We start from the raw sequence: 17,428 nt of genomic DNA, 5'->3' as shown, positions 1-17,428 counted from the left end.
ATCATCTGCCATAATAGATCATCTTGTTCAGATGTTGGTTTAATTCTCCTGAGAAGGAATGTGTAAAAAAGATACTATGTTAAAAAGTGCAAGACTTTTACACTGAAAGTCATAAAAAATTGTCCAAAGAAGTCGAAGAAGACCCAAAGAAATGGAAAAAGTCCCATGTTTATGGATTGGAAGACAATTTAGTTAAAAAGGCAATATTCCCCTAAAGTGACCTACATATTCCACACAATCCTTATAAATATCTCAGTACATTTCTTCTCAGAAATTAACCAGCACATCTGAGAATTTATACAGGACTTCAAGGGGTTCAAAAGAGCTAAAATAATTTTGAAAAAGAACAAATTAGTGCAGTCAATCTCCCAATGTCAAATTTACCACAAAAACTACAGGAATCAAGAGAGTTGAAAGGAAGAGCCATGTTTTCATATGAACTTATTTTGACAAGAGTGTCAATACAATTCATTGGGGGAAAGAACAATTTTTTTCACTAAGTGACAATGGGAGAACTGCATGTCCACATGCGAAAGAATGTGGACTTCACACAAAATTAGAAAACTCAAACCATTAAAAAATTAACCACACATGGATCATAAATCTGTATGCAATTACTAAAACTATAGAACTCTTAGAAAAAACATATGAGCAAATCTTTGTGATCTTGTAAAAGGCAATTTAAATCAATTGACTTTACTGAGGATGTTTTGTTCACTTTACTATGTGCTGAGCTTTGTGCATTGTAAATAACAATGGCAAGATTTCTGTTTTCTCAAACCTTAGAGTTTAGTGGAAATGCAAATACAAATGATCTGTTATTATATTTGTGACCTCTGCCTTGGTCCCTCAAATGATATTCCTATCTCTTCTCTATGAAATTACCTAGACCATGCTTATCCCAGTCTGTTCATTCTTTGAAGGTTTGAGGAATGCAAAGGACCCCATAATCTCTTAGGAGATGTGCTATGTGGATAATGAACTTGATTTCACCAGGTGGAGCAGTGTGTAAGAACAGAGGGAAGAGCGTATATAATGTTTTGGACACGAAAGGACATGCTGGGTTCTGGTCAGGTATGTAATTTCCTAAATGGTTAATAAAGATGTAAATGTTCTCAGGACGTTTATCATAGGCCATGGAAGTATCAGAATGAAGTCAATTCTCTGTGGCAGAGCTAGTTTCATTCTCGAATTATAGACGAATGGAATGTTTTGGCTTTGGTTTCAGCAGCAAAACACAGTATCTGAGCTGGCTGCCCAGGAGGGTGGCTGCACATCCCTGCTCAAGCCCCCCCCCGCCAGAATTCTCATGAAAAGTTATCAGGAGCTGGGCACCACGTGTCCTGACTCCTGGATCATGCTTTTCATGGGGTGTGATGTGTACTTCACCTAGTGTTCCAGAGAGTGGACACATCACTGTTGAGTAAGGAGAGCTTGTTTTTCAGAATCCAGAAGGTTATGAGGAAGACTAGATTAATCTGCAGAAACACCATAAGACATATTGAATTCATCCACCTTTGCTAACCTTTCCTCCTGCTTCATCCAACACATAACCCAGCAGGCGGGGAGTTTTTGTATTTCACCATGGTCATAGAAAACCAGACCAAGCTCCTAGTAATTTAAGCACGTTCTTGTCCTGTAACAAGGGTGGCCAACTTGTCCCAGTTTGCATGAGAACTTCCATGTTTCAGCATTGAAAGTTGCACATCTTAGGAAACCCCTCCATCCTAGTTTTAAAATGTAAATTCTTGCATCCTGGGAACACCTCATCCCTCAGCAAACTGGAATAATTGGTCATCCTGCCTGTAACCTTCCTTATACCCATGTTCTTTGACTGGCTCTCAGCTTGGCAGGTGGAATGCTCTGTGTCATCCATTACTCACAGAGAAGATGTAAAGACAGAACCAAGAAAGGTCCATATAAATCCTTCTTCTGTGTGGAGCCAGCATCTGTGAAAGAGATGGGAGGAGATTCAAGAATATTTTGGCCTGTGTAGTCAAAGCATTGGTCAATAAACATATCCCACTTCCCCAAAGTTTTTTCTGCCTCTATCATTATTATTATTATTATTATTATTATTATTATTATTATTATTATTATTATTACTTTTTTGGTGAGAATATTTCACATAAGTTCTACCTGCTTGGCAAATTTTAGGTATACAATATTATTAGCTAGAGGTGTTAGGCTCTATAGTCCATCTCCTGAACTTATCTATCTCGCATAATTGAAAGTTTGTAAATGCCATTAATGTTGATGAAGGTCCATGTGTATACTTGTTCCCAATTCATTGAGCTACATACACTAATTATATATAGCTTTTACATATAAGTCACCTTCAAATGTGGTTTACAAAAGGTAAATTCCTTTTAAGTATCTCTTCTAAGTTTTGGCCCTCAGACCAATGAAAATAAACTGTTTTAAAGAAAAATAAAATTAATATAGAAAGTAATTTATGCTTTATGGGACAAGGGTAGAGTTTTTCCTCTCATATCATGATCCATACTTGGCTCTGAACACCCAGTTGTGATTAAGACAGAATGTTACTTGTCATCAGGGAGTTCCCAGCTAGATGGGCAAGTGGACAATTAGACAATAGATGATGAGTTTTATGATGAAGTATGAGGAGCTGTGGGAACATGTAATTGGCCCCATAACCTAGTTTGGGTTATAGGAGATTGAGATATTGAGAAGGGTTCCCTGAGAGAACTGAATGGTGTTTAAGCTGAGATGTGAAGGAGGAGAAAGACAAAGTATGATTTCATACCAATAAATGAATAAATGAACAAAACAAGCCACCCCTCCTCCCTTATTTCAGAGAACAGACTACTGGCTATAAGAGGGAAAGGGATGGGTATGTGTGGAGGTGAAATGGGTAAAGGATCAACCGTATGGTGATGGTGATGGATGGAAACTGCTCTTTGGATGGTGAGCAAGTTGTAGGGTGTACAGAGGTAGAAAGAGAATGTTGGACACATGAAACTTATACAGTTTTAGAAACCAATGTTACCTCAATAAAAAATAACTTAAAAAATGAAGTGGTATGTTGGTACTATGATGGCCACAGTCATGCTGGGGAGGATAGGAACAGAGGGAATGTGCTTTTACCGGCTGGATGTTCCATAGAGATGAGGCTGGGTTGCTGCAGATATGGTCACAATCACAGCTGGGACTCCCTAGCACACAGGGAATGTGAGCTTCTTCATGAACCTGTTCACACTGGAGTAGTTGACCACCATTAGGTTGCATGCAGTTAGGAAAAGGTGCAGGCCCTCCAGCAGCATCCAGGTGAAGGAGGCCAGGTAGAGATAGTGTAAGGCACCTGCGATGATGCTACACAGCACCTGGGGGAGCAGTAAGGTGTTACCAGGAAAGGTTTTAAGTATGGGGCATGGCCCCAGAACCTCCTTTATACCTTGCCACTAGGGAGAATGCTGATGTATATGAAGGGGTTGTCAGTGGAGTGTCTATCTTCTAGTTGTGTGTGTTACTGTGAAGTTGGATACTTACCCATCTAACCTTACCTAGATCCCAGGCCATTTTTTTAAAGGTGTCCAAGGCAGCATGACTTCATGAACTCAGCATCCCCTGGGGCAGGGCAGTGGCATTTTGGGGCAGTATAAGTACCTTGATCTCAGTTCTGTCGATGGCTATTCGGAAGAGCAGGTGGGCCAGGAAGAGGCAGATGGAGAGCTGCAAGTGGAGTGATATGCTGGTGTTCTGGATGACTTTGCACAGCAGGAAGGTGAGGGCCACCCCAGGAGAAGGCACAGCAGAGAGAGGGTCAGCCCGATGTAGGTGATCACATTGAGTGAAGTATTCTCTTCCTGGGACCCAGCGGAGAGCAGATCACCGTCACACTTTCCTGCTCTTGGGTAATGTCCCTTCCACCATTTTTATTTTTATTTTTATTTTTAAGCAAAGGATAATCAGGAATGGAGGATCCAGCTAAATTTATGATATTTAGAATGTTGGACTCCAGGTTTAGAATGTTAGTTTTAGGGGTCTGAAATGACTATTTCTTTTCCTGGAGGAATTGAAGTACAGGATAGTCTTTAGTCAAGACAAAGTCCTGGTACTCACAAGTATTTATTTTCCAGTAGACTTTTGGGCATTTCTAAAGTTTTGGTCCCCCTGAGAAGTTCACTGAGGCATGAGGCTCCACACGTGGAGCACCATCCTTCATTCCCATCATGTGCTGATGTCTCTACCTGGAGACTTGATGTCCACGTATCAACTCCCCAGCATGGACTCCAGTGATCTCATCTTTGCAATACTTTTTTCTTGGTGTCACTAATCCTTAGAGATTTAGAGCTTGACAGTTTGATAAAGGGGGAAACGCTTACACTGGCAATGGTGTTGGCTAAAAATTCCTATTTTCTGCCTCTTTTTGAAAATCACCATAGATCCATGAGGAGAATGAAAAGAAAGTACCCAGCAATGTCATTTCAGTGAAAGTTGAGCAGAGGGAGGGAGGGAAGGAGAGAGAAAGAGAGACAGAGGGAGATAGAAAACAGGCAAATTACAAAGAAAATGGAAGTAAAAATGTTTAAAGTAGATACATCTAAATAAAGAGCAATTTGGTATTGTTGGTATATTTTAATTTTGGAAACATCTATCAGTTTGACTTTGTTTAGGAGTAAAGGGTTAAAAAATAAATCATGATTTTGGGAAAAAAAGGGTGTATACATGTATGTGTAACTGGGTCACAATTCAGTGCAGTAGAAAATTGACAGAACACTGTAAACCAGCTATAATGGAAAAAATAAAAATCATTATATACATAAAAAATTAAAAAATCATAATCTGTCCAGTTGATTTTGATGCATCATAAATTTTGAGAATCTTTGGTTTCACAAATAAAATATAAAAGAATTTCCCAAATCCATGAGAAATATAAGAATAAGCAAATAGAAAAATATACCTACGTTGTGAAAAAGTTTTTCCAGAGCTGGAAATACTAATGTCTCCTAGATAAAAATGTTCCATTCTTCTAATCATAAAAAAGTCGCATTTTTCCCTAGATATGATATTTAACTCTTAAATGTGTAAACATGGAAAAAATTGATAGTCACCTTGGGGGAAGGGTGTAAGAAGCACACACCTTTATGTAAAACTGAATGCAGTGTTCACAGGTATGACTTAGATGTGCTGAAATTTGGAAAACTCTATTAACATGCAATGATGAATTTGACACAGCATCCATCCTAACTGCATATTCAAACACAACAACAGTGAAGTAAGTCTAAACATTGCATCATTATTGGTAATAGCAAATGATCTAACAAAAACATCCACTGTGAGAGGCCTTGATATATAATATATATATATGTAGCAAATTCCCCCTAAGAATGCAATGTGGCCAAAGAGTGATGGAGAATCTCTTTGTAGAATCAAAGGACTAACTTACCAGGTGTGTGAAAAAAGGACAAAGGAAGAAATACAGAATTATTTTTATATGTATAAAATATCCATAAAAATGTTCAGGAGAAACTAAAAACTTTGCTTGTTGGAACCAGAGGAACTAGGTGTCTAGTGTTGGGCTTGGGATGGAGAATCTTCAGTGTTCACTCTCTTGTTCTATTGGGATTCAAAACTTAACTATCTTAACTCTATAATAAATAGGAAGCATTATACAAGTAAAAGTATGAATATCATGGTATTTAGTGACATAGCTGTAGGTCACATACCCTTGGAGTATTGGTCAAAATTCTGGGGCTCGTATGATGTCTGACCATTGCTGGGATACTTTTCATGCCTCATTTCATGTGGGTGCCACATTTATTTCAGTAAATACTCTATTCCTTGAAATCTCCAGAGTTTTTGGTTTTGGTGAACCAGAAAATTTACCAGCTCCCGTGGCCAGGTTAGGAGGCAAAGACAGCTCCTGACTCTCTGTACTCACTAGCTCCCCTGGTCCCCTGTCACCTCTGCCATCATCAGAGTTCCATTCTGCAACCCATGAACAGTCCAGTCCAGAATACACTGGTGGTCAGCAGAAAAATATATACCCTGGGGTACAAATGAACAGTTCTAGCTTTGAAGTCAAACACCCATCTAGGTGCTGCTGTGAATTGATCTTGCAGATGGAATTCAAGTTCTACAACTGACTTTAAGAAAAGTCTATCATTCTCTGCAGTCTAATAGACACTGAGTTCAAAAAGGAGGTAATGATTATACTGAAGGAATTAAGAGCAGATATGAACTGTAATGCAGTTTACTTTAGAAAGGAGTTAGATACTATAAGGAGGAGGAAGGAAAAATTAGAAAATTCATTTGCAAAGACACAAGCTGAGTTAAAGGAATTGAAGAGAAGAATGAATAATGCAGAGGAATGAATAAGTGACTTGGAATGTATAATAATGGAAAGTACCCAATCAGGACAGCAGACACAACACCAAAGGAAAAAACATGAAAGCAGTATAAGAGATCTATGGAATAATACAAAATAGGCCAATCTACACATAATAGGTATTCAAGAAGGAGAAGAAAAAGGAAAAGGGATTGGAAATATATTTGAAGTAATTATGGATGAAAACTTTCCAAATATAAAGGAAATAGACATCAAGATACAGGAAGCACAGAGGGCCCCAAACAAGTTGAATCCAAACAGATCTATACCAAGATATATTATAATAAAAATGGCAAGATTAAATATACAGAGAGGATTATATAGGCAGCAAGAGAAAAACAAAGCACTTATTGTAAGGGAACCCTCATAAGGCTATCATCTGATTTTTCTACAGAAATGCTACAGGCCAGAAGAGAGTGGCAAGATATATTCAAAGTTCTAGGAGTTCCTGTCGTAGTGCAGTGGTTAATGAATCCAACTAGGAACCATGATGTTGTGGGTTTGATCCCTGGCCTTGCTCAGGGGGTTAAGGATCTGGCATTGCTGTGAGCAGTGGTGTAGGTTGCAGACGTGGCTCGGATCCCTCGTTGCTGTGGCTCTGGCGTAGGCTAGTGGCTACAGCTCCAATTGGACCCCTAGCCTGGGAATCTCCATGTGCCCTGGGAGCAGCCCTAGAAAAGGCAACAACAACAACAACAAAAAAGACAACATTCTAAAAGGGGAAAATGTGCAGCCTAGAGTACTCTATGCATAAAGAATATAATTTAAAATAGGAGAAATAAAGAATTTCTCCAACAAACAAAATATAAAAGAATACAGCAATACTAAAACCACTATAAAAGAAACTGAAACGTGTCCTCTAAATAGAAAAAAAGAAGATATAGGATAGAGGAAATCGGAAATGGAAAGTAATCACTTAAATAAGTCAGTATACAGGGCTAAAAGGAAAAAAGCCGACATATTTGTAAAAGTGACACAAGGAACAACAAAAGGATGAACATGATGATGTTGAAAAAGGACTTCAAAATCATAAAATGTGGGATGGAAAGTAAGAAAATCTAGACGCTTTTTATTTGGGATGTGTTTGCGCCTCTATGACTATCAGGCTAAAGCAAGCAGATATAAGAAGGGGTTAACATACTTGAAAAACAGGGCAAGCACAAATCAAAACCAAATAATACATTCACAAAAACTAAAAATAAGAGGACACATTCATAAAATAAAAGGAAATTATCAAACCAGAAAAGAAAGGAACAAAGAGAAACATAGACTGAACTGGAAAACAAGGTTTAAAGTGGCAGTAAATACATATTTATCAATGATTACCTTAAATATCAATGGGCTGTATGCTCCAATCAAAAGGCAGAGAGTGGCAGACAAGATAAAAAAAACAAGAACCTACAATTTGTTGCCTACCAAGAGACTCATCTTAGGGTAAAGGACACAAATAAATTGAAAGTGAAGTGATGGAAAAGTATATTTCATGCAAATGGAAATGAGAGGAAAACAGGAATTACAATACTCATATAAAAAATAGACTTTAAAATGAAGGCCATAAAGAAAGACAAAGGACACTATTTGTTGATAAAAGGAATATTTCAAGAAAGGGATATTATATTCATCAATATATATGCCCCTAACATAGGAGCACCCAAATACATACAACAAATACTAACAGACATAAAAGGAGAAATTGATGGGATCACAGTAATAGTAGAAGACATTAACACCTCACTCAGGTCAATGGTCAGATCCTCTAGATAGAATATCATTAAGACAACAGAGATCCTAAAAGACAATAGAACAGTTAGACTTAATTGATATTTTTAGGACATTGCATCCAAAAAAACCCAGAGTATGCATTCTTTTCAAGTGCACATGGAACATTATCTATGATCGACCACATACTGGGGCGCAAAAATAACCTCAACAAATTTAAGAGTATAGAAATTATTTCAAATATCTTCGATGACCACACTGGCATGAAACTAGAAATCAACCATAGGAAAATAAATCAGAAAAAACTAACTACATGAAGACTAAACAGTATGCTATTAAAAACCCAATGGGTCAATGAGGAAATCAAAAAGGAAATTATATAAAACAATGAACACAATCATTAAAATCTATGGGATGCCACAAAAGCAGTTCTTAGAGGGAAGTTCATAGAGATACAGGTCTTCCTCAAAAAAGAAGAAAAACCTCAAATCAACAACCTAACATACCACCTAAAAGAATTAGAAAAAGAAGAACGAGCAAAACCTAAAATTAGCAGTAGGAAGTAAATCATAGATCAGAAAGCAAATCAATAAAATTGAGATTAAAAACAATAGGAAAAATCAATAAACCAAGAGCTGGTTCTTTGAAAGGCTATACTAAATTGACAAACCCCTGCCAGACTCACAAAGAAGAAGAGAGAGAGAACCCAAATAATCAAAATAAGAAATGAAAAAAGAGAAATCGCAAGTCTGGGAGATATGCCCCCTACTTTGCTTTTTTGTCCTTAGGATTGATTTGGCAATTCTGGGTTTTTTTGTGTTCCATGTGAATTTTTAGATTGTTTGTTGTAGTTCTGTGAAAAGTATCATAGGTAATTTGATTGGGATCACATTAAATCTGTAGATTGCTTTGGGTAGAATGGCCATTTTTACAATATTGCAATGACATATTAGAAAGGGAATATAAAAAACAATACCTTTTAAAATCACACCCCCCAAAATTAAATACCTAGGAATAAACCTAAGGAGGTGACAGACTTATATGCTGAGAACTGTAGAACATTAATCAAGGAAATTAAAGAGGATTCAAAGAAATAGAAGGATATACCATGCTCCTGGATTGAAAGAATTAATATTTTAATTTAGGTATTTAATTTTGGGGGGTGTGTTTTTTATATTCCCTTTCTAATATGTCATTGCAATATTGTAAAAATGGCCATTCTACTCAAAGCAATCTACAGATTTAATGTGATCCCTATCAAATTACCTATGATATTTTTCACAGAACTAGAACAAACAATCAAACACTTATATGCAACAATAAAAGACCCAGAATTACCAAATCGATCCTAAGGATAAAAAAGCAAAGTAGGGGGCATATCTCCCAGACTTCAGACAATATTAAAAAGCTACAGTAATCAATACAGTGTGGTACTAGTACAAAAACAGACATACAAATCAATTGAAGAGAAATGGAAGATAGTATGAATAAAAGAACATATATATGTGTATGATCAATTGGGTCACTTAGCTGTACAGCAGAAATTGACAGAACATTGTAATCAACTATAAAAAAACATTAAAAATGAAATGAAATAAAAAACTAAAATACACACGGACAAACAAACAAAGAAATGTACGGCCTAGGTGGGCTTGACTTACTCAGAAGAGCTCTTAAGAGATCTTGGCTCTTCCTGGTGAAAAGGATTCTAAGGACAAGAGAGTTTTGATATAAGGGATCTTCTCTTGCTAGTCTCCAGATAGCACCATGTAAAAAGGAATGTGGGCAGCCCCTAGGAGCTCAGTCTAGTCCCCTTCTGACAGCAAGAAAAGAGACTTCAGTTCTTCTACCACAAGGAACTGATTTCTGCCAGCTTTCAGGGAGCTTAGATGAGGACCCCAAGCTTCAGAGGAGAGGCAAGACTTGTAATACCCTGAAAAGACAGCCCATTTTTTGACCAGAAGAAACTGCAAGGTAATATAATTTTTTTTTCTTTTTTACTTGATACATGTGGGTGGATATGTTACACAGCAGGAGATATTGAATGCAGCCCCTCTCAGAGCTCTCACCTGTACTTCGTAATGAGCCATGAGGATGGCAAAGCTGCTGAGGTGGGTGCACTGGCAGATGGTGCTATTGTCTTTGGTGCCCACCATCCTGCAGCCATTGGTGGCCCAATGACCACTTCCATTCTGGCTATTCTCCCAGAAGACACAGAACACTTTCTGCCTTGGCCCAAGGGTCACTGACTGTAGGAAAAAGAAATGGGTTTGAGCTAGTTGTTCTAATGCTCAGAAATGATCACCCAAAGCTTTCTTATGGAGGGCTTTCCTGAGGGCGTGGTGAGCTCCTGAAGGAGAACCCTGAAGCCCAAGACTGTGCAGGACTCAGGGCTCTTCCACACCCACAGCTCCATCCCACCAGGACTCACATGCTGAAAGATGAAGGTAACTGGGGAGTTGAGGTTCTGTGTGTTATTGCGGTTGATAAAGGCGGATACCACATTTGACAGCAGGATGGGGGAGATTTCCTGTCTCAAGACCATTTGCATCTCATGCAGAACTATCTCCTCCTCAGTATCCAGGACCAAAGAGACATTGGCAAGCAATTTTCTCATCCCTGGTGTAGAGACAAGGCCCACCACAATAGGACCTGCAGTACAGGAGCAAAGTTGACATCTTGGGGTGCCCAACATGACCTCTTCTTTAGATGGACTCTTTCATTTTGCCTCCCATATACCACAGTTCTAGTTAAACTTCATTTTTTTGGTCACATCTTTGCAAACTTGTCCCACTGTGAAGCCTCAGTGTCCTTTATCTCCCTTAACTGTTACCTGAATCACTAGATTTGTGCAGTGTATCCCAGGTCAGCAGCATCTTTGTCTGATTTTGAGTCAAGGTGATATTCCTATCTTCTTCCTCCATAACCTTCAGGGAGAATTCTAAAAGTTTATGGGGTTATACAAGGAAGTTAGGTTAGTAATTGTGTGAGCAGTGCTTGACATAACAGTGTTTTATGCATATATATTCATATATAATATAATACATAAATACTCTCTATATTACATAAGATATTATATATAAATGATAGTTTTATTTGTTATACATAATAACATTTTTTTCCCTTTAGGGCCACATCTGCAGCATATGGAAGTTCCCAGGTTAGGGGGTGCTTGGGTTTGAATTGGAGCTGGAGCTGCAAGCCTATGCAACAATCACTGTGGGTCCTGATCTGACCCACATCTGTGACCTAAGCCATTGTGCAATTCTGGATTCTTAACCCACTGAGTGAGCTCAGGGATCAAACATGCATTCTCATGGACACTTTGTTGGGTTCTTTTTTTTTTTTTTGTCTTTTTGCTATTTTTGGGGGCCACTCCCGTGGCATATGGAGGTTCCCAGGCTAAGGGTCTAATCGGAGCTGTAGCCACTGGCCTACACCAGAGCCACAGCAACGCAGGATCCGAGCCGTGTCTGCAACCTACACCACAGCTCACGGCAACGCCGGATCGTTAACCCACTGAGCAGGGGCAGGGATCGAACCCGCAACCTCATGGTTCCTAGTCGGATTCGTTAACTGATGCGCCACGACGGGAACTCCACTTTGTTGGGTTCTTAACCTGTTGAGCCTCAAGAGGAACCCCTGCTATAAGTAATAACATATGATACATATAATGCAAGTTTATCATTTGCATTTACAATGGATCATAACACTATGAGCAATCATTCAACAACATGTTAGGAAACCTAGATGAAATGGAAAAATTCCTAGAGACACACAAAATGCTAAAAATCATATAAGAAAATAGAAAATTGGGGAAATGAGAAGAGGGCAGAGTAGTAGGGCTTCAAGCTCACCTACTCCCACAAATACATTGAAAATACATCTACATGTGGAATGATTCACATAGAAAATTTGCTGAACTCTGGAAAAAGACCTCAGCATTCTGATTATGCAAGAAAATCTTCATGAAACTGGGTAGGGTATAAGATAAAGAAAAAAAGGAAAAGAGAGAAAATGAGAAAGGAAGTGGGATGGGACTTGCACAGATAGGAAGGAGCTTGTACAAAAGAAAAGCTTCTGCACTCTGGGAAGTTCTCCCACCAGCCAGGAGATCAGCTGGGACAGATGAGGAACTTTAGAGTCTTGGGAGAGAACAAAGGAATCAATCTGAAATAATTAAAATGAAAAGAGCCCTCCAAAAGTGGTAAGTGCTACTGCTCTGAACTTCCCAATCATCTGCTGGTGCATGCAGGGTTTGGCAACTAAAACTCAGGCTTTGGAGATCATACTCAGAGAGAGAACTGGAACTGGCTGAATGGGAAAAAGCTGGCATTGGCGGCAGAACAACAGCCTGGAGGAACTAGAGTCTAGGGCTATTACATTTGAGGATTAAAGCTGAGGAAACCCAGATGGGCTTGGGGGCCAGGCACCATTGTTTGGGGGGTGCTGGAGGGAAGGGGTGGGAGCCTCCACTATGGCCTTAATCTCTGGGCATGGTCTCAGGAGGCAGGACACTATGGGCTCCACCTCCAGGAGCCATAGCAGGAGGAGCTGCTGGCTAGCAAAAGGAGGAAATCATATAGAACTACCATATGACCCAGCAATTCCACTCTTGGGCATATATCCAGAAAAAACTTTCATTCAAAAAATACAGGCACCTGTATGTTCATAGCAGCACTATTCACTACAGCCAAGACATGGAAACCACTTAAAAGTCCATCGACGGTTGAATGAATTAAGAAGATGTGGTATATGTTTATACAATGGAATACTACTCATCCATTAAAAGAATGAAATAATGCCTTCATCAGCAACATGTATGCAACGAGAGAAGTGAAATAAGTAAGTCAAAAATAGAATGATAAATACCGTATGATATCACTTAAGTATGGACTCTAACATACGGCACACATGAACCTATCTACAAAACAGAAACAGACTCACAGACATAGAGAACAGACTTATGGTTGTCAAGGGAAAGGGGAGAGGGAGGGGGACGGGCTGGGATTTTGGGATCAGTAGATGCAAACTATCATTTAGAATGGATACGCAGTGAGGTCCTACTGTATAGCACAGGGAGTTATAATTAATCTCTGGGGATAGATCATGATGGAAGATAAGGAAAATTATATATATGTGTGTGTGTGTGTGTGTGTGTGTATGTGAGAGAGGCTGGGCCACTTTGGTGGGCAGCAATGTAAATCAACTATACTTTAATAAAAAATAAACCAATGAGACAATTAAATTCAAAACCTTTGCACAGCAAAAGAAACCAGGAAGACAACCACAGAATGGAAGAAAATCTTTGCAAATGAAGCAACCAACAAGGGACTAATCTTCAAAATATACAAGTATAGTATACAGTTATATCAATAAAATAAGCAACCCAATTAAAAATGGTCACAAGATCTAAACAGACATTTATGTAAAGGAGAGACAGATGGCCATAAAGAACATGAAAAGATGCTCAACATTGCTAATTATTAGAGAAATGCAAGTCAAAACTACAATGAGGTATCACCTCACACCAGACAGAATGGCCATCATTAACAAGTTTACAACTAACAACAAATGCTAGAGAGGGTGTGGAGAAAAGGGAACCCTCTTCCAATGTTGTTGGGAACTTAAGCTGGTGCAACTCTTTTGGAGGACAATATGGAGGTTTCTTCAAAAACTACCTATAGAACTACCATATGATCCAGCAACCCTACTCCTGAACATATATCTAGAGAAGACCATAATTCAAAAAGATATATGCACCCCAGTGTTCACTGCAGCACTATTTACAACAGCCAAGACATGGAAGAAACCTAAATGTCCATCAACAGAGGAATGGATAAAGAAAATGTGGTACACTGATACAATGGAATATTACACAGCCATAAAAGCATGAAATAGTGCTGTTTGCAGCAACATAACTGGACCTAGAAATTACCATACCAAGTGAAGTAAGTCAGAGAAAGGCAAATATCCTATGAGATCACTACTATGCGGAATCTAATAGAAACGATGCAATAGAACTTAGAAAACAGAAACAGACTCAAAGATTTCAAAACCAAAGGGGAAATGTGTGTGTGAGGGGGAGAGGGATAAATTTGGTGGTTAGGATTGATATATACATACAACTATTTAAAGAATAGGTAATGGGGACCTACAGTATAGCATAGGGAAATTTACTCAGTACTGTGTGCAACCCATATGGGAAAAGAATCTGAAAAGGAATGGATATATGTATTTATAGAACTGATTTACTTTATTGTAAATCACCTGTAATTAACACAAATTTGTTGGTCAATCATATTTCAATAAAATAAAAAAATAAAAAATACTGTATGATATTATTAACTATTGTTACCATTCTGTACATTACACCCTTAGGACTTATTTATTTTATAACTGGAAGGTTGTACCTTTTGACACTTTCCCACTTCCTGGGCTCTCATCCTGGTCTCTGGAAACCACAAATCTGCTCTCTGTATTGATGAATTTGATGATTTTTTAAATCTCACATATAAGAAGGATCTTATGATATTCATCTTTCTTGGTATGATTTATTTCAGTTAGCATAATTTTTTAAAATTAATGTATTTGTCTTTTTAGGGCTGCACGTGTGGCATATGGAAGTTCCCAGGCTAGGGGTCCAATCAGAGTTGTAGTCCCCGGCCTATGCCAGGGCCACAGCAACGAGGGAATCAAGCTGTGTCTGTGACCTACACTACAGCTCATGGCTATTTTTAAAGTTTTATTTTTATTTATTTAGAACTTGAGACACAAGCTCTGGTAACTTGGCTCCAGTGAGGCTATGAAAGGAATGAGCCCAGAATGGGCAGAGGGGAAGCCAGAGGGCGGTCCCAGGTACTTACCTGTGCCTGCAGATGAAGTGAATGTCGCAGACCCATTGTGCAGGGCCTTGCTCAGCCCTCTTAGGACATTCTCCAGGCCAAAGAGCAGGTTAGTGGCCACAGAGTGCTGCTCTGTGGGGGCCAGGTTTCCCAGGTCCCCGGGGCTCTCCAGCATTTCATCCACTTCCTGTATGACTTCCTAGAGTTGGGGGGATGAGAACATAGATCCCATGCACCAGAGAGGCTGCATGAAAACAGTACCCACTCAGCCACAGAGAATGACCCTAGAGACTGGGTGGTAAATGTGGTACCAGATGGAATTCCCTGGGTGGTCATTGCCCCTGGAATCCAGTAATTCAGAAGCCAATCCTGGTCATGAGTGCCAAGGATAACTTAAGTCCAACATCCAGAAATAGCAAGGAGAAAGGTCATAGTAGGTGCACATGGTGTCTATCCCAGCACAAATACCTCCTTCCCCCTCTTCTGACCCACCCTGGGAAAGGTGGGGCCTCAGAACTGTGTGTAATTATGTCAGGGTGTCGTCTCCTCCCAGATCAAAGCTTCCCCAGGGCTCTATGAGATGTCTCTACCTCCTGTGGTCCTGGCCTTACCTGGACAGTGCTCTGGACAGAGGCTGAATTGAAGTTTCTACTCAGATACTGGACCCTGTCAAAGAAGCGGGAGAACCTCTGGGAAGAAGGAGATGAGGGTGTCAGAGAGATTTATGTGAGGGTGGGGGAGCCTGGGGGAAATGGGTAGGCTGTGCAGAGGGATTTCATACCTCCTGGTTTCTTCTGGGGGCACTCACCTTGCTCTTGACTCTTGAGGGTGCAGCCCAGGTGGGGAAGATGATCCCTGCAGGGCACAGGATGGCACTTAATTAGGTGTAGGTGCACATGTGTGTTTGTATGTCTGTCTATGTGTTGAAGACAGGGTCTAGGGTCAGATCAGACCAGGTAGCATCCCAGACATTAATCCCTGAATATTTGGTTATTCAACCTCTCCATTTTGGTATAGAGGCATCTGGAAGACCTCATTGTATCCTTCCTGGTGAGTAGGAACTTTTTCCTATTCACATGGGGGCTTCCCTAAGTGAGCGTGGTGGCTTAGATGCTCTGTTGTCCAGATGTGGATGGACTCAACCTGAGTCCTACCAGTCTGTCAGCCCAGGTGTGGACATCATGGCCACCCATGTTCTATCCTGAGCATTTGGAGAAAGGCCAGAGTGGGTTGTCTTGGGAAGTGAGTGCAGGAGAAATTCTGCATTTCCCAGCCAGGACCCATTTTTGCTCCCAATAATGGCCTTTGTACTTATCCCCAGAATGGCTGCTCACTGGCTGAATTCTCTTTGGAATCTCAATGACTCTTTCAGGGACATGCTGTCCTATCCATACTGACTCTGACAACTCAATAGAGATAGACCAAGAAGTGTACCTGATCTAGGCTCCCCAAGGATGAAACTATAAGGCAAGAGCAGGGAGAATGAAGAAGATGCTGGAAAGGCCAGGGCCATCCAGACAGTGCACTATATCAAGTGGGGAAGTCCTGGGTGCCTTTTTTTGATCCCCAGGGAGGCATCCCCTGCACAAGCAGGAAGTGGTGAGAATCCACGCATGAAGAATGTCAATGGTGGGTGAGGGCAGGCTGGCTGGAGTGGGGAGAAAGGTCTGATGGGTGAGGGGTAGCAGGTGTTTGTGTCATATGGGCCCTTGTGCTCCACCAGGGATACAGACCTTTGGCTTCTTGCCAGTGGGGCTTAGCCTTCTTCTTCTGTCCCCCATCAGTCTGGCCCCCCATGGAGCCTGGTTTGACCTCCTTGGGAGAGGTTTGGCCCTGTGGCAATGGTTCCTTATGATGATCTCTCTTGCTGTCTGGTCCAGATGGGAGCCTCTTCTGTTCATCCAGATCTCCAAGTGTGTATGTTGGGGTGTTCTTGTCATCCTGCTCAGGTCTGACACAACATTTTTCTGAGTCCTGATCCTTTGTGGTATTCTCAGGCTTGACAACTGAAATTATTGAGATGTATTAGGGCAGAACTTTGTGTGGGAAATAGAGACAGAGTGGTTAAGAAGTAACGTCAGGTTGCTGGTGTTGTTGGCAGGGACTGGGTTGCCTTGGGAAGGTGGGCACCCTTGGACATCCCCACTCCGTGGTTTGAGGTGTGAAAGAATGCCTGGTATGGCAGAGCCTGTATGGGATTCAGTGGGGAAATGTCTCTCCTGGTAGTCACTGATGATGGTTAAGAGGATATTTATTGTGCTAGAACCAAATGGGCTATGACCTCCTGGGGTACTTTGAATGACATCCCTGGCTTTTGTTTTGTGAAAATAAGATGCCAGGGGGTCAGATGGATATTTCAAAATTCTGGAAGTGATACTTAATGTTCATAGTGGATGTGTGACTGAGTAGGTGTCCATGCCAGCTCTTTGATACATTCGAAGTCCACAGAGGAGATAGAAGACACAGGTTGGCTCTTACCTTGACATGTGTTCTCACTTTCTTTCCTGAACAT

General features: G+C 40.2%; 1 protein-coding gene across 1 annotated transcript; it reads right to left on the bottom strand.

Annotated features, from left to right (window-relative positions):
• Nucleotides 1,880–17,428, bottom strand: LOC110259630 (adhesion G protein-coupled receptor E2-like). Its single transcript, XM_021085113.1, is given in 12 exon segments — nt 1,880–1,949; nt 3,109–3,344; nt 3,628–3,756; nt 3,759–3,827; nt 10,141–10,320; nt 10,503–10,723; nt 10,905–11,012; nt 14,938–15,115; nt 15,528–15,605; nt 15,725–15,771; nt 16,650–16,922; nt 17,395–17,428. Coding segments are annotated over 12 exon segments (1,623 nt in total).

This window comes from Sus scrofa, chromosome 2 (assembly GCF_000003025.6).
Source record: "Sus scrofa isolate TJ Tabasco breed Duroc chromosome 2, Sscrofa11.1, whole genome shotgun sequence".
Taxonomy (NCBI): domain Eukaryota; kingdom Metazoa; phylum Chordata; class Mammalia; order Artiodactyla; family Suidae; genus Sus; species Sus scrofa.
Note: the sequence above shows the minus strand (reverse complement) of the source record. Positions and strands in the feature narration are given on the sequence as shown.